Here is a 16,486-nt window from a genome sequence, read left to right as displayed (position 1 = left end):
CGTGATTTCACCCCGGGCATTTGTATGAAAGGCACCGGGTGATATGGGAGAAGAAATTAACTTACGCTTAATATTTGATATGTTGCAGGAACAACGGGCAGCTATAGCTCAACTCCAAAAGAAGAACAGCGGCGCAAGTGCGGAGGAACCGAGCCAATCGGCGAACCGATCCGCAGGGAAGATCAAGTCGTGGACAATGGCAACGGATCGGGCTCCAATAGGTCGTCCGAGGTCCTGAAAATGTTTGAAGCATTGGCCAAACGAATCGACACCAATGAGAAAAAGGTGGAAACCTATAATTCTCAAGTAGACCAGATCCCCGGGGCCCCGCCGATCTTAACAGGGCCATGTTCCAAATGATACAGTCAAAGGTTTTACCCTCTGAGCGCGGCCCCAAAGTTGATCCTAAAGAGGTTTAAGATGCCGGACATTCCTAAATATGACGAAACGACGGATCCACAGGAACACGTGACTTTCTATACATGTGCCATAAAAGGCAATGATCTCGAAGAGGATGAAATTGAGTCGGTGCTGCTGAAGAAGTTCGGCGAGACATTATCCAAAGGGGCAATGACATGGTATTCTATGCTTCCTGAACATTCTGTTAACTCTTTTGAAATGCTTGCAGATACTTTTATAAAGGCTCATGCTAGAGCTTAGAAGGTTCAAGCAAGGGAGGCTGATATATTCAGAATCGCCCAAAAGGACAACAAATTACTACAAGAGTTCGTATCTAGATTCAAAAGGAACGGATGCCTTTTCCTCCGATTTCGGAGGAATAGGCAGCACAAGCTTTCACCAAGGGGCTAAACCCTTGGAGCTCCGCTGCCTCGTTTAAACTGAAGAAGAATTTGTTAGAGTATGAGACGGTGACATAGGCCGATATCCAAAACAGATACGAGTCCAAAATTCGAGTGGAGGATGATCAACTCGAACTCCCACCAAGTTCAGCAACCCGAAGCAGAAATGCAGATAGACCAAAAAGGGTGGTCGAAACAGGGGTGGTCGAAACAGAGGCGAAGCTATCAAAGGATAGGTACCAGCTATACGGCCAGTCGGAAAGCTCCAACTTTAGGACGGACAGGGGAAAAAGCGGTCACAATCCTCACTTGATCAGGAATGACAAGCGAAATAATCACAGTTCGATTAACCGAGGTTTGCAATTTAGGAATGATACCGGTAGGTCGTCTAGCAGTGGTGAGAGCCCCAAGTTGTTTGAATACAATTTCAATGTTGATGTTGCAGGTCTCGTTTCAGCTATTGGCCATATTAAGGACACGAGATGGCCAAGGCCGCTTCGGTCCGATCCTGCTCAAAGAGATCCGAATGTGGTATGCGAGTATCATGGTACTCATGGTCATCGGACTGAGGACTGTCGGCAACTAAGGGATGAAGTAGCCCGACTATTGAAGAATGGGCACTTGCGTGAATTCTTAAGTGACCGGGCAAAAGGAAATTACAAAAGCAAGGAAGCAAATAAGCAGGTTGAACCAGTGGAACCTCAACACGTGATCAATATGATTATTGGCGGGGCAGAAATATCCCTGAGGTCCGATGATGAAGAGGACAAAGGTCTCGATCACTCGGGAAAAAGAACCAGGGATTACGTACCGGATGTGGACACCTAATTTTTGACCTCCGATAATTTTATCTCAATTAATTGGAGTCTCTGGATTACAAATGGAGTAGAATATGCATTTTTACAAGTCAAATAAATTTTACAAAAATTACCCCGGTGTCATTTTGCCATTACATTTGGCAAAACACTGGCAAAAAAACAATCTCATGTCATTTTACATTCTTGTATTTTCAAGAAAATACAAGAGTATTTATAGTTAATTACGAGTTATTAATTTAAAGCATTTACAATTAGTCATCATTTAGTGGTCTACTCCGTCAAAGTCAAGGGATTAAAATAAATAAATTAATAAGCAGTTTATTTTGGGTAAATTAAGTGTTAAAATAGAGTTTAATTATGTTTTAATTAAAACAATTTGAGACAAATGAAAATACATTTATTTTTACATTTGTGGTGCTTAAAAGTTTCATAAAAGATCATATATATACCACATATATACGCATGTATACACTGATGATATACATTACGTATATATGGGCACATATGCAAAAAAATTGGTCCTATTCTTAAATTGGGCCGGGTCCAGCCCAAAAGGGATTGACCCGGCCCAAAATCCCTGCTTTTCCATATCAACAAAAACGACCCTTTTCACTTTCATTTTTAAAAAAGGAGAGGGAGAACAACGGGCAGAATCCTAACGGGAATGCGCCCTTTTTCTTTGATTTCTCAACGGATTTTGCTTATCTTCTGGGCAAGTTTGGGGATTTGAATCTTCAATTTTTCAAACGGTCATACTTCATTTGGGTTCTATAAATAGAAGTCTTTCTCTTCATTTCAAATAACAAGTTCAGAGATGAAAAATGGGTTTTCATACCCACAAAGGGGTTTTTGACAACCCCCAAGAGTGAGAACACTCAGAAACCCGTCTAACCCGTTGAGTTTCGAGGAAGTTCTCGCTCATGTTAATTTTTGGAAGTCATTTCCGTTCATCGGAAATCGATTTGGGTGGAAAGTTGTTCTACGACTCTTGTCGCCCCTCTCGCTGCTCGACTAAAAGGTAATCTTCGTCCTCGTCTAAATCTTATTTGCATTTATTGAGTTTTGTCACTTTTGTCCCTCGAATTTGAGATAGCTTAGTGTTAGTCTTAACTTTGTTTTGAAAGTAGTTTTCTTCCCTATTAGGTTCTGTTTGAATAAATCTGTAGCTATGTCTCTAATTGAATCAGTAGGATTATGTGATTAATGTTAAGAATTTCCTGTTTCCTTTGAACATCAGGTAGTAGAAAACTTCTCTATATGTATTCAATATGGACTTTGGATAGTGATATGATATAACTGTTCAAATGATTAGCCTGTAGTTCAGTTAAAAGAATAAGAAGTCTGGTTCCACTTCTTTTCATGTGATCATGATTTATGTACCTTTGAACATGTTAGGATCTTTAGCTATTGACATGGTGTAGTTTGAAGAGTAGACCAGTCAACCTAGTTTAATTGACAATTTTGTGAGTGTTTCAGCATTACTTGGTTTCCTGGAATATGTTGGTTTGACTATGTTTTCCCTTCCTCAAGAATAGAGGGGGTGGTAGAGTTAAAGTCTGTTCATGTGTTCAACTAGCTCACCCTATACTAAAAGCTGAAAAGAGTTCTGTTATAGGTACTGCTACCTGCTCAAGTGTTAATATTTGGTTCTTAAGTTAATTTAAAAGTTCTGTGGTCTGGTAGCATTTGATCTATGTGTGAGTCTTCTGACCAAACTGATTGAAATTCCACAATGCTAGTTCCACAATATGCTATGTGTTTGAAAGATAGAGTACTACTAAATGAGTTTTCCTAAATCTTAATACATGTTTCATTGAGGTTCTAACTTGTTAAAGTTTGAAGAATTTTTTTTGTTTCAAACTGAACATTGTGTGATATGTTAAATGATTAGAAAGTTCATTTTGCTAAATTTATAGCTTGTATCCTCATCTCCACTTGTAATGTGTCCACAATATCAATTAATGTGCTATGTTCCAGTTAGTCTGATAATTTGGATTCTGGTTGTCACTCCCATTTTTTTGGGGTTTTTTATAAAATACAAATGTTGTTAGGAATTACTTTGGATGTTTGGTCTTAAGTCTAATTCAAATATGTTTGGCTGTTGCCTGTTGGTATGATTAACCTTTGCTTTTGTGCTCTTGGGAATAAAATTTGGTCCTTAAAGATGACTTAAGGATGCAACAGATTAGTGTGTTGTTGTATATGGTATATAAGCTCCTTAGTAGTTTCATCATAAGTCCCCTTTTCTTTGGTTTACTCTTGTCTGTTTGCCTAGAGAATGATCTTGTGTATGCTGAGATAAGTGATCTTGTGTATGCTGAGATAATGTATCTTTCAAAGGTGTGTTTCCCTCTATCCTGACTAGTGGGTTCTGAAATAACTAAAATTGGTCTCTCTATGTTGTTTGTTTATTCCTTACTATAACAGTGTATTTTCCTCTAGTTTAAGCATGACTGAACTTGATCACTTGCAGTTTCAGTTTGATACATCTTCCTCTTGACTTCTGATTCAATAACACTCATTTTTCTTCAGTTCCTTCCTTCACCAGTAAACATGATGGAGATTAGCTCTTTAAAAGGTTGCAATGCCTCTGTTTTGAAGTCCAGTTAAGCTATGAATATATGCAATATGATAACCTATTTAACCTCCCTCCTGATACATCTTCTTCTTTCTTTAAATCTTTGTGACTAGTTAGATAAACGTAGAAATTTGGGTTTTTATGTTTAGGTGCTCTAAATTAAATCTGTTGGGATGAAATATATGATAGGGTCTTAAAAGTTGAATCCTAGCAGGCCAAAATAGTTAAACTCAAAATGTGTTTGTTTTGATTGTTTGAATAAGTGTTTGTTGCATACTGAATGTGACACTGTCACTGTCACATTTGATGGCTAGTTCAGTCCTTTCCTTGTCTTTTATGTTTGCTGTTTTGTAGATTCTGATTTGGGCCTTTAATAAAATGGTTTTTATAATGCATTATTCTCATTTTGTTTCTTTCTCTACTAGAAATTGATATGACATATAGATAAAGCATTTGCCAGATGGGAGTTGGCTAAAATAAACTTCAAGATTCCTTCACTTTGGTTTTTAGTAAAACTTGAATGAATGTTACTCCTAACTCACATGATTCTCTCTAAGTCGGTTCATCTCTCTGATCTTAACTGATGTTTAAATATCATTTAATTCAAAGGCTGTTAAATGGCCGAATCTGTTAATTTAAAGTAATGTGTGTTCTAAGTTTGAGTTTTCTTTTGTTTAGTCTTAATAATAGTGTTTATCAAATATCTTGGAAAGTTACTTGCCCTATGTGTGGTTGATTTTTTCAGAATGTTAGTCCCTTATGGGATTTTATCAGTTCATGACCCTAACTCTTTACTATGTTTCATCCCCCATAAGTCTATGAATCTCCATGAATCTATGTCCTTAGAACAACATGATTTTTTAAACCAGTCAAGTGTAGATCCCTAGTTCCTTTTCCCTACAAGTCTGAAATTTGTTCAACTGCATAGCATGCTAAATAGTTAAAGGATGTGTGTTAAAATTCAGTTTTCCTATCTAAACCTCTTAGTGACTGTTTGGTTTCAAATGAGTAAATTGCCTGTCAAAGGATAGAAAAGTTCATAGTATCATGTGTAGTCACTATTTTGGTAATGAGAAATAATTTGAATAGGCTCTCTTTTGGCATTCTTAAAATGAGGCAGAACAGTGGATTCGTAAGGCTCTTCTCTTCCTTTAAGATTCAGTTCCAAATCTGAAATTCTATTTAAACTGATGCTTATTTATGTGCTTAAAGGAAAATATGTCTTCCTAAACATTTAGTAGTAGTAATTTCTGCAGTTCTGAGATAGTTAATTAGCTTCAGGATAATGCTAGCTCCTAGAAGGATTTGTTACTCTGATTGAAGTTGTCTTAGTTTAAGCATTGTCCGGTTTGAAAGTCTTTTTTTTTCTGTCCATTGTCTGCATTGGCATTCGCTCACAAAATTTGCTAAGTTTAGAATAATTTTCAGCATCTTTAAAACTATCCCTTTGAGTGATTTCCTCACTGGCATCTTCACTGCCTTTGTTTCTTATCTTACTGTTTGAAAGCCAAGGTAGCTTTGGGTCTGGTTTAGCCTCCTCCGATAGCCTACCATGCCTAAGGTTTTAGAAACCTTCGGATCTTATTGTGGCATTGGAAACATGGATGGTGGTAGCCCCCTTGCTGTCTTATCTTTCAAGTTTGCTGCTTAAGACTGATGCTTGATGGCCAGTCTCTAAATTCATTTTGGTGCACATTGTGTTTAGAGGAAATCCCTACTTTCTGGTAATCACATCATAAATTGACTATTAAGTTTCTTGTAACAATAAGCTCCCAGATTTCTAGCTTTAAAGAATTTATCCTTGCCCTCTCTTAGTTTACAACTTCTGGAGACTTTTGGTCTGTTTTATGAACTATTTTGATGGTTTTAAACTTGATTCTTTTGTCACCTTAACTATTTCCTAAGTTTAAACCAGGTTGTGACAATTAGTGAAGTATCTCATTTGATAAAAAAAAAAAAAATCCCTTTACCTCTTGATACCTCATACTTCTCCCCCCATCTCTTTCTTTGCATGATGAATTGGAGGGAGAGGGACATCCTAAGGTGTCCATCCCTTTCATTTTTCTTTAAACTCTAATCCATGATTCCCCTTTCCCTTATGTGTTTGTGGCCTTGTTTAGCTATGAAGGTATCATGTTTTGGTTTAGTTTGAGACAGATTCAGATGCTTTGTCCTCAGGGCTTTGTGGCATTAGAATATGACTAGTTTGCCTTCTTTAGCAGTATGTGTAATGCCTTGCACCCCCTGGACTTTAAATTCTGAGCTATTAAAAAATGATAATGGTCCAAGTTTCTTTGGGATTGATACTTAAGGATCCGGGAGGAGATGTAGGTATTGTGAAGATCCTCTGCATGTTAACAAAATATTTTGTAGCTCCTACTTGTTCATAGTTTCTCAAAAGTAAGTTGTCCATTCACTTGATTCAACCTTGTATGCTTAACAAACTGATTTTGCAAAGTCATAAGCTTGAAAGATTTTTCTTTTGGACATAATTAGTATTGTAAAATCCCCCTTGCTATCTGCCTTCTGAAAAGAAACTGATTGAGAACAGATAAAGAGAATAAGTGTGAGTCCAGCACTGATGAAGGAAAAATGAACAAAATGGTCTTAGCTTGAACTTTGCATAATCATATTTGTTCAACTCTTTAAATTGAACCAAGTTAATGATAGAGCAAACAGAATTTGATACTAAATTCGAGCACCCCCATGTCTTTCCAGGTTTTGCTTTAGCTTCTTTCCTCAAATACTATAGTTGTGATATATCTGGGAGTTGTTGGGGTTGCTGTTATTCTTGTTTTAAGTTCATCTGTGACTGGAAACATTATCCATAAAAGGTTGGAATCATCATGAATATCCAGTATTATATGCCAAACTGGAACTGCTGGTTTAAACAATGTCTCCTAGCCCTCTTCTTCTACTTGATTGTCATGAACATATGAGAAAAGCAGTATAAGTCCACCTTAATGAGAGACTACAATAAAATAGCTTTTATTCTGATCTTTGTGAAGTATCTATTGCATTTTTTTTTATCATATGAGGTTGTTAAAATGCCCATTTAGTTTTACATTCAAAGGTGTTAAATTTCAGACAGTGACAGTTGATTAAATACAACAATTCTTATCCGTTTCTTTCTTTCTAAAGATGCCCAGGCACAGACCTGAACCTGTTTGTAGAACTTAAACCAAAGTATGTTATCTTAAGCACCAAAGCATCTTGTTAGAACTCTTGTGTTCCTGGATACTTATTCTCCATTCCTCTTTTTCTTTGCATGACTTTGGGGGAAACTGCCCAAATCCTAAATGTTCATGAGCTGCTGCTGAAGTTGAATTCCTGCTGCACTTTGAAATTTAACTACTGCTGTTGACTGCTGTTGTGTTGCTCTGAATTGCTGCAACTTGCTGGCTGCACTTTGAGAAAGATGTTGCCATGTTCTTTTGGATAAGTTGTTTGCATTATAAGACAAACAGATACTACTACACTTGAGAGAGATGGTATTTCTTGAGGTAGTTGGCTGCTCAATTTCATTTGATTGTGTTGCTTTCACTTAAAAGGAACAGATCCTGTATTTGATTGACTAAGGAATGGTTGCGGGTTAACATATGCTACTACAAAAATTTGTTATCTTCAAGGGGAGTTGGTTGTTGACTTTTGAACGGGTCAAGGTTACTTTCTAGTTTGATAGCTCATCATAGCGGATTGTTGAACCGTTGCATTGTTCTTGCTGGGTGAATTGAGTTGTATCCTGGAAACATTTTAGAGCAAGAAGTACTGTAGTTACCGCAGATATGTGGCTGTAGTTTTGAGCCAAGTTGTTGTGGTGTTTCGAGAAATAATCTGCCATATTTTAAGCAGATTTGATGCTAAAATAACTACAGAATTTTGGGTCATTTGTTGTTATGTCTAGGACAAATCCTTCTTTTGTTTAAAGGCAAATATCTGCTATGTTTTGTTGAAGTTTGATGTGTTAGTACTGCACGACTGAAGCATTTTTGCTGGTATACAGATGTTACATCTTGATGAGGAACACATTGCTACACTTGATGAAAATCTTACTAATTTGAACTTGATACTACCTACACCTAGGCCAATGAAAAAATGATTTTTCGAGGCCATGCCTAGTCCGGAAAGGTGATCCCTCGGTTTAGGATGATCTCGCATTGATATCACGAGGTAGGAACCGACATGCGCCTGACAAGGCAACTAGAATGGTAACTAGTTTGCAGCTGCGACATGGTCCAGATCCCTTTTCCATATTCGGAACCTTGAGTCTGAGCCTCCGTAATCAAAGCTCCCAAAGTTTGATACGAGTCCGAGGGATATTATTATATTCATAAACGTCACCCTATGGTAGTGTATCATTTGACTAACTATTTTCATTTCATTCTTGCGAGGTACATCTAATCAAAATGGGTCCGCAAGATGAGATTCTACCAAAGACGGAAGTGAAGTAAAGCTGAAGGCCCGACAGCTCGGATGAAGGACTAGAAGATCACAAAAGAACGAGAACAAGGCTGCTGAATGATTTGGGCCCAAGACCGTAAAAAGCTAAACTTTTCTTCCCCTTCTTGTAGTATAGTTTTACATTATTTTCTGTGTGAACATGCAAATACATTTGTATAGATATTGAAACCCCTACAGGTTAGAACCTAGGATTTGGATAGACGATGTTTCAAAACTATATCCAAATGATAAAAGAGTTGTATTCCACTTGATTAAAATAAATAAAAGTGAAAGTATTTTTTTTCTTGTAAAAAGTTGATTATTTCTGGATACCTCTTTAAGTGCATTTTTATTAATTTGAGAAATCTGAGAAAAGAAAGTAAAAGAAATATTTGGGCAAGACCCAAACTTAATGAATTTAAATAAGTGAAATTTCCTTCAAAACCCAAGTTCGGGAAAATAGTTCTGAGGATAGGGTTGACTGAAGAGATGAAGTGTGGATAATGTATGAATTAAGTAAAGGTTGTACATATACATATACATATACATATACATATATTTTTATTACATATAAATACATGGCATTAGTTTTAGATGGGATATACCCAACATACTATCCTTATAAGTAAAAGGACAAACTATTTTTATCCGGATATTTTAAATCCGAACTCAAACTATCCTTATTTAAAGGGAAATTCTTTATTTCTTTTAAAACCAAAATGATATGCCATGACAGTATTTTTATACGGGAAACTAAACAATACATAAGCAGTTCATACATAGTTACACATTGAAGCTCGAAGGTCAACCGTATTCTACGGATCCTTAATACTGGGGTGTCTAACACCTTCCCTAGGGGATCACCAAAATCCTTACCTAGAACTCTGGATTACGAAGGATTTTTTACGATATTTTAATAAACCCTTCACCACTGGTTTTCCTAATTTCCTAAAAATTAGGTGGCGACTCTTTTCAAAACAAAGTCCAAAAGAGCACCAACGAGTTCGTAGTAGCCTTTTATGCCTTAACACCGCATAAAAAGAGAACTGTTACACCGGAGGGGTCTATTTCCTTCAATGATGAAGATACGGAGGGCATCAATCAACCCCACAATGATGCTTTGGTAATTTATGTCCTCATTAATAAATCTCAGGTTAAGCGTATTTTGATTGATCCAGGTAGTTCAGCCAATATTATTCGTTGGAAAGTGGTAGACCAGCTGGGGCTGTTGGACCAAATTGTGCCAGCTGCTCGGGTTCTCAACGGGTTCAACATGGCATGTGAAACTACGAAGGGGGAAATCACTCTGCCGGTGAATACCGCCGGGACGGTTCGGCAAACAAAGTTCTACATCATTGAAGGAGAGATGAGATACAATGCATTTCTTGGCAGACCATGGGTGCATGACATGAGGGCAGTACCCTCGACGTTGCACCAAATGTTAAAGTTTCTAATCCCAGAGGGGGTAAAAATAGTTCATGGGGAGCAGCCGGCGGCAAGGGAGATGTTTGCAGTTGAAGAAGCAGCTCCAAGATCGAAAGCACTGCCATTAAAGGCCGTAGAGGAATCAGTCGAAGACAGAGATGCTAAATAGTAATCACACGACTCGGGCCTAGCCAGCCCGAAGAAAGAGGAAGAAATGACAAACTTTGAGGAAGATGACTTTGGTGTTCCCAGGTCATTACTACTGCCGATGATTCGGACGCAACCAAATCGACTGTGGAGGAATTAGAACAAATCATCTTGGTTGTATATCTGTCGGATAGAAAGGTATAACTGGGCATGGGGCTAACCCCGGAGCTCAGGCATAAATTAATTGTCACGACCTAACCAGAGGGCCATGACGGGCACCCAGAGCTAACCTATCGAGCACCACAACACGTACATGCTTCTCATATCCATACCTAAGTGGGCCATCATACTAACTCATAAATATCATAAACTGTATGGGACACATGCCCAAAAGGTACATTTATAAATACATCACCAAACTGTGCCCATATATACCAGCCGACATAACAGTCAAATGATATAACAAAATATGGACCGAGAAGGTCACAGAACAACTAACTGTATAGATTTGTCTACGAGCCTCTACATGGAGTGCATAACATAATACGGATGGGACAGGACCCCTCCATGCCCATATACACGCAAAAGAGTCATACCACGCTGAACTGCAACTCCGGAACAAGTGGAGTGCTCCTGTACCAACGCTGAGATGACAGCCTAAGGATCTGTATCGTCTCCCTGTCTACCTGCGGACATGAACGCAACATCCACAACAAAAGGACATCAGTACGGACAAAGTACTGAGTATGTAAGGCATGAGAGTAACATAAGAGAGACATAAGAAACCATAGGGTAAATGAATGCAACCTGTATGTCTGAACTGTTCCTGTGGGTCAATCATGTATATAATCATCTTGTACCGAACCGCCTCCGAGGCTAATAATATGCGTAAATATTATGCATGCATGCATGCCTGAGGTCATACATATATATATGCGTATATAACGCCTGTCAAGCCTCTGTGGGCACCCCATCGTATCGTATCATATCGGCCACTGTGGGCATCATTATCATCATCATCATTGTTACACCTTATAGTTTTGCACGTTAAGATTCGTTAGGTGTTAGCTGTGTAATTGTGGATACTGGAGTACCTTCTTGGATATATGATATTATGTGCGCCCACCTTATGATTATGAGGGTTTAAGTTCATATAATAAGCTAGGGAAGGATTGGAGGGCAAGTGGATTAAGGAAATTAAGTTTGTTGGAACTTTGGAGAGAAGTTAGGCAAGATTTTGTACGATGATTTTGGTCTAACTTGGGGAAAGAATATCTTTTAGCATATGAAGAGTTTTGAGGTAAAGTAAAAGCCTAAATTGAAGTTCAGGAAGTCTAGTTTCCAACGCAACAAACCGTGCATCAATCCAACATCGGAATCAAACGTTATGAGCATTTTAAGACAGACTACCAGAGCAGATATTAACTCTGTGCGAACGCACCTAGAGGTGGCGCGAACAAGCAGAGGAGCCAGGGGATAACTCAGCATGAACGCGCCCCAAGCTGGCGCGAACGCGCTGAGCAAATTATAGGTCAGTGCAACCCGACTCTAGAACATTATAAAAGGGGGCTTACCCCCTCATTTTTCATCCAAACACCCCTCCAAACTTCCAAAATATTCTGGAAATTTCCCCCAACTTCCAATCATCAAATTTTAATGCGAATTAAGTATAATCTCCGGATTCAGGTTCAGACAGCGTATAGTTGCGATTATAATATCGTATTGCGGTGAATCTTGGCTAGAATTCAAGGTGAATATTGAAGATATTGCGGTTCTAGTGGGAGTAAGGTGTGAATCCTCCCTTATTAATATTGATTTACATTTATTTACGAAGGTAGAGCTATTTAATGATCATTTAATGAAATTGTTGGTTGAGAAATTGGATAAACATCATGTGGGATGTTTTTATGGAATATTTTGGCATGGATGATGATGTTGTTGGCATTAGAGTTATTGTTGTTGTGTTGGATGTTGGTATTGTGATTTCGGGCTAGGGATATAAACAGGGGAGATGCTGCCCGAATTTCGGCAGATTCTAAAGAAGTCTAATTTAAAGACTTAAGATAGGCATAGGCATATGTCAATAAGCCTAACTGTAGTATGAATGCTCTTGAATGTAGATTTACGAGCTTGGAAGGATAAGCGTTAAGTAGTAGGAGATGAAACAGGTATGTTAAGGCTGTTCCTTCTTTTCTTGGCATGATTCCATATAAGGTAAGAGCGTAATAACCTAGTGACCAGAAATTGCCTAAGTAGAGCTTGTCATATTGTTACATGATTTTCGAGTGATTGTTATTCTTTCTGCGGGACTATATTCCCTTCCTATATCCTTGAGTTCATAGAGAGATAGAAGAGACATGTTACAGTATCGGTATTGTTTTGCATATACATGATATGCATATATTTTATTTAGCCTGGCCTCTTGGTCAGTGAGACTTTTATTTAGCTCCGGCCGCTTGGTCGCCGAGGACTTTTATTTAGCCCGGCAACTTGGTCGATTGAGACGTAATTTCTGTCGACGGGTTCGCCCGAGACTTTTATTTAGCTTGGCCACTTGGTCAGTGAGACATATGATAGCATGGTATTGCATTTCATTGAGACAGATCAGAGGGAAATTCTGAGAATTCTTTGGCCTCCAGATTATATTGTTTTCCATTTAGTTTCAGTCATTCCATTGCCTTACATACTCGGTACATTGTTCATACTGACGTCCCTTTCGCGGGGACCACTGCATTCATGCCTGCAGGTACAGATCGATAGGCTGATAGCCCCCCCCCCCAGTAAGCAGGACCTGATAACCGCTGATTGGTGAGTTCCCCTTTTGTTCGGAGTTGCGAGGTCTTTGGAGTCTCTTCCTTTTGATTACACATTGTATGGTATAGTCGCACATTCCCTAGAGGCTTGTAGAGGAGTCCTGTATATAGTGTGTTTGTGTGATAGCCTCGTCTTCATTGCTCGGGCTTGTATGTATATTTCTGTGTGTGTGCCCCGGGGGCCCGACGAGATAGCCGGGGCATCTACATCTATACCTAGATTGTGGTTTGTTGGTATTGTCTGTGTGCAGGTAGGCCTTATCAGTTTAAGTTGGGAATTACTCCCCCAAAGTTTCATATTTAGAGTGGTTCGCTCGGGCCTGGTGTGGCTTCGGGTGCTAGTCACGCCGCTCCGAAATTTGGGCGTGACAAACCTTGTATCAGAGCAGGTCTGTTCTAGGGAGTCTAAAAGCCGTGTCTAGTAGAGTCTTGTTTATAGATGTGTTGTGCACATCATATAAACAGGAAGCTACAAGGTATTTAGGAATTTAGTTACCTTTCTTTCAGATCTAAATCGTGCTGTAGAGCCAAGTCATAGGAGATTTGAGTAAAACTTATCCTTCCATATTTGTACACAAATGCCGCCCATGCTTGGTGACTGTGAAGGCTGTAGCTAGCGGAGAGGCAATTTGGCAGCGGGCGAGGGGAATAGTAGGGCACAATGGGCGGCCGAGGCCCAGTCTGATGGCTAGGGTGAGACTCTACCCCAGCGATCATCGACGACTCCACCGCCGAGCGAGCCTGCGGGGAGGAAAGAACCCGCACTTTCCCCGTACGTATGCAGATCTCAAGAGAGCGGTGGACTTATTGACCCAGATTGTGACAACACAGAGACAACCGAGAGCACCTGCTGGAGTAGTGACCACTGATGGGTCCCACAGTTTGAGGGTTCGTGAGTTTTTAGCACTTGACCATCCAGAGCACTCAAGGGTTAAGAAGGATGAGGATCCGAAGAACTTCGTTGATAAGCTTCAGCCAGATTTTCTGGGTCATGTATGCTACCGAGGCCGGGGCAGCAGAGTTAGCGGCTTTCAGGCTTCGTGATATAGCGATTGTATGGTATGAGAGGTAGGAGTATGCCAGAGGTCCTGAGGCACCTCCAGCACGTTGGTCTGAGTTTTCAGAGGCCTTTCTTGATCGTTATTTACCGTTAGAAATACGAGAGGCAAGGTTAGATCAGTTGTTAACTGTCCAAAGAAGGTAGTTCCGGCGTTTGAGATTATTGCCTCCGATTTGAATCCTTGGTATGCTCCATCCTTCTTTGATTCATCGAGGGCCAGGATTCACAGGTTCATAGTGGGTTCGCACCCCGATTATGTTGAGGCTTGTACCACTGCGGCAAAAGGAATGATAATATGGACCTTTCTCATATCCTGGCATTCACACAGAACTGCGAGGATCTTAGACGTCGCCGTGCGCGACCGAGAGGATAGAGAGAGAGCATAAGAGGCTGGCTAGGACCTGCTGTCCGTGCGAGGTGACAACGTGGAGTTTCGACCCCAAGATTGTGGTAGGACATTTAGGCCACCACCGCCCTCGCCCTGGATACGTGACCGGGTATTATATTCTCCGGACCCGATAAGAGTTCTCGTATGCCCGTGTCACAAATGCCAGGCAGGGTCCGGCATAAAAGGCATCATCGCCATAATAGCGTGGCACCGTGCGAGCGCACCCGCCGGGCGATGTCAGTATGGGTCAAGGGCTTGTTGTACTTGTGGCAGCCCAGATCATTTCAAGAGGGACTTCTCATAAAGGAGACCTACTGATATGGGGCACGGGATGTTCTATAGGCAGGTGGCCACGCCCTCCGTGCGTCTTTTTCTCGGGGGTACGGGCCTCGCCTTTGTGGGAAGAGGGCAGAGGTAGAGAGGAGCTTTGTGGCAAAGTGGCTCGAACCGCATCTATGCTTTGCGGTGTCGTCGTGACTTGGAGTCCTCACAAGACGTTGTGACAGGTATGTTGATAGTCTGTTCATATAACGTTTACGCGTTGATAGATCTGGGGTCCAATTTATCCTATGTCACTCCACTTATTGCGGAAATATGCAGTATAGCACCAGAATTGTTGAATGAACCATTTTCTATGTCTACACTTGTTGGTGAACCTGTTACTGCTAGGAAGATTTATCGTGGTTGTTCTCGTAGTTGCTCGTGATCATCGACCATAAAGGCATCTTATAGAGTCATGCGATGGTCAACTTTGACATCATCAGCGGGGACGTGATCGATTAGCTTCGTTTATGGCGCTAAAGGTGTGACGAAGACTGTCACGTTCCACTTCCTGGGGGAACCAGTTTTGGAATGGAAGGGCAATACGGCTTCACCGAGAGGTAGATTCATTTCCTCTCTCAAGGTTGTATCTATCATATAGTTCGAGTTCAGAATACAGAAGCAGAACCACAAACTCTTCAATCCATTCCTGTAGTTAATGAGTTCCCAGATTTGTTCTTAGACGAGGTTCCAGGCCTCCTACCATAGCGAGAAATTGACTTCGCTATAGATGTCATTCCTAAGATCACCGATATCCATCCCTCCTTATAGATGGCCCTCCGCCGAGTTGAAGGAGTCAAGGAACATGCTGAAGGACCTATCGGGAGGCGGCATTATCAATCTAGTATGTCACCGTGGGGAGCCCCAATATTGTTCGTAAGAAAGAAGGATGGTTCACTATGGATGTGTATCGCCTACAGACAGTTGAACAAATTAAGAATAAGTATCCACTTCCGAGGATAGATGATTTATTTGATCAACTGCAGGGTGCTAGATATTTCTCGAAGATAGACTTGAGGTCGGTTTATCACCAGGTCAGGATTAAAGGAAAAGACATTCCAAAGACAGCATTTAGGACTAGATATGGTCATCACGAGTTCTTTGTCATGTCTTTCGGGTTGACTAATGCTCTGGTTGTATTTATAGATGTCACGACCCGACTAGGGCCATGACGGGTACCCGTTGTCACACCCCAATTTCCGATAGGGTGTGATGGGCACTCGACCCTTATTTAGGGCCGAGCGAACCCTCTGACTGTTGTGGTACTCGTAGACATAATGGGCCCCTGACCGACCATAAATGCGCAACGAATTTTTTTTTTCTAAAACAACATACAATACAGCTTTCAAATCAATACAGCTTGCGACCGTACAAAATCTGTAATATCATATATAATAATACAACGGCTTATGCAGCCGCTCACCACGGTACATCTTATACACATGACCCCGTCTCCGCAAAGTCTCTAACATAGCCGCATACCATAACCCATACATGCACCGACTCGATCACTCCGGGAGAGAACGGAGCTCGCCAATCCCGCTAGAACACCTTCTCGCTAATGTCTTCGCCCCCCCCTCGGGGTGCTCCGGCGTAGCGCGGTACGAACGCAGCCCCCCGAAGAAAGGGGTCGCACGAATAAGGTACCGAGTACGTAAGGCGATAGTAATACGCGAGATCATAAACCAAAACAATG

At 40.5% G+C, this 16,486-nt stretch overlaps 1 protein-coding gene across 1 annotated transcript; it reads left to right on the top strand.

Moving 5' to 3' along the window:
• Positions 1-7,684: 7,684 nt before the first annotated feature.
• LOC132045964 (uncharacterized) lies at positions 7,685-10,230 on the top strand. Its single transcript, XM_059436527.1, has 2 exons — positions 7,685-7,699; positions 9,790-10,230. Exons 1-2 carry the CDS (start codon positions 7,685-7,687, stop codon positions 10,228-10,230), a joined length of 456 nt encoding a protein of 151 aa, XP_059292510.1.
• Positions 10,231-16,486: the final 6,256 nt, after the last annotated feature.

Source organism: Lycium ferocissimum, unplaced genomic scaffold, assembly GCF_029784015.1.
Source record: "Lycium ferocissimum isolate CSIRO_LF1 unplaced genomic scaffold, AGI_CSIRO_Lferr_CH_V1 ctg878, whole genome shotgun sequence".
Classification (NCBI taxonomy): domain Eukaryota; kingdom Viridiplantae; phylum Streptophyta; class Magnoliopsida; order Solanales; family Solanaceae; genus Lycium; species Lycium ferocissimum.
Note: the sequence above shows the minus strand (reverse complement) of the source record. Positions and strands in the feature narration are given on the sequence as shown.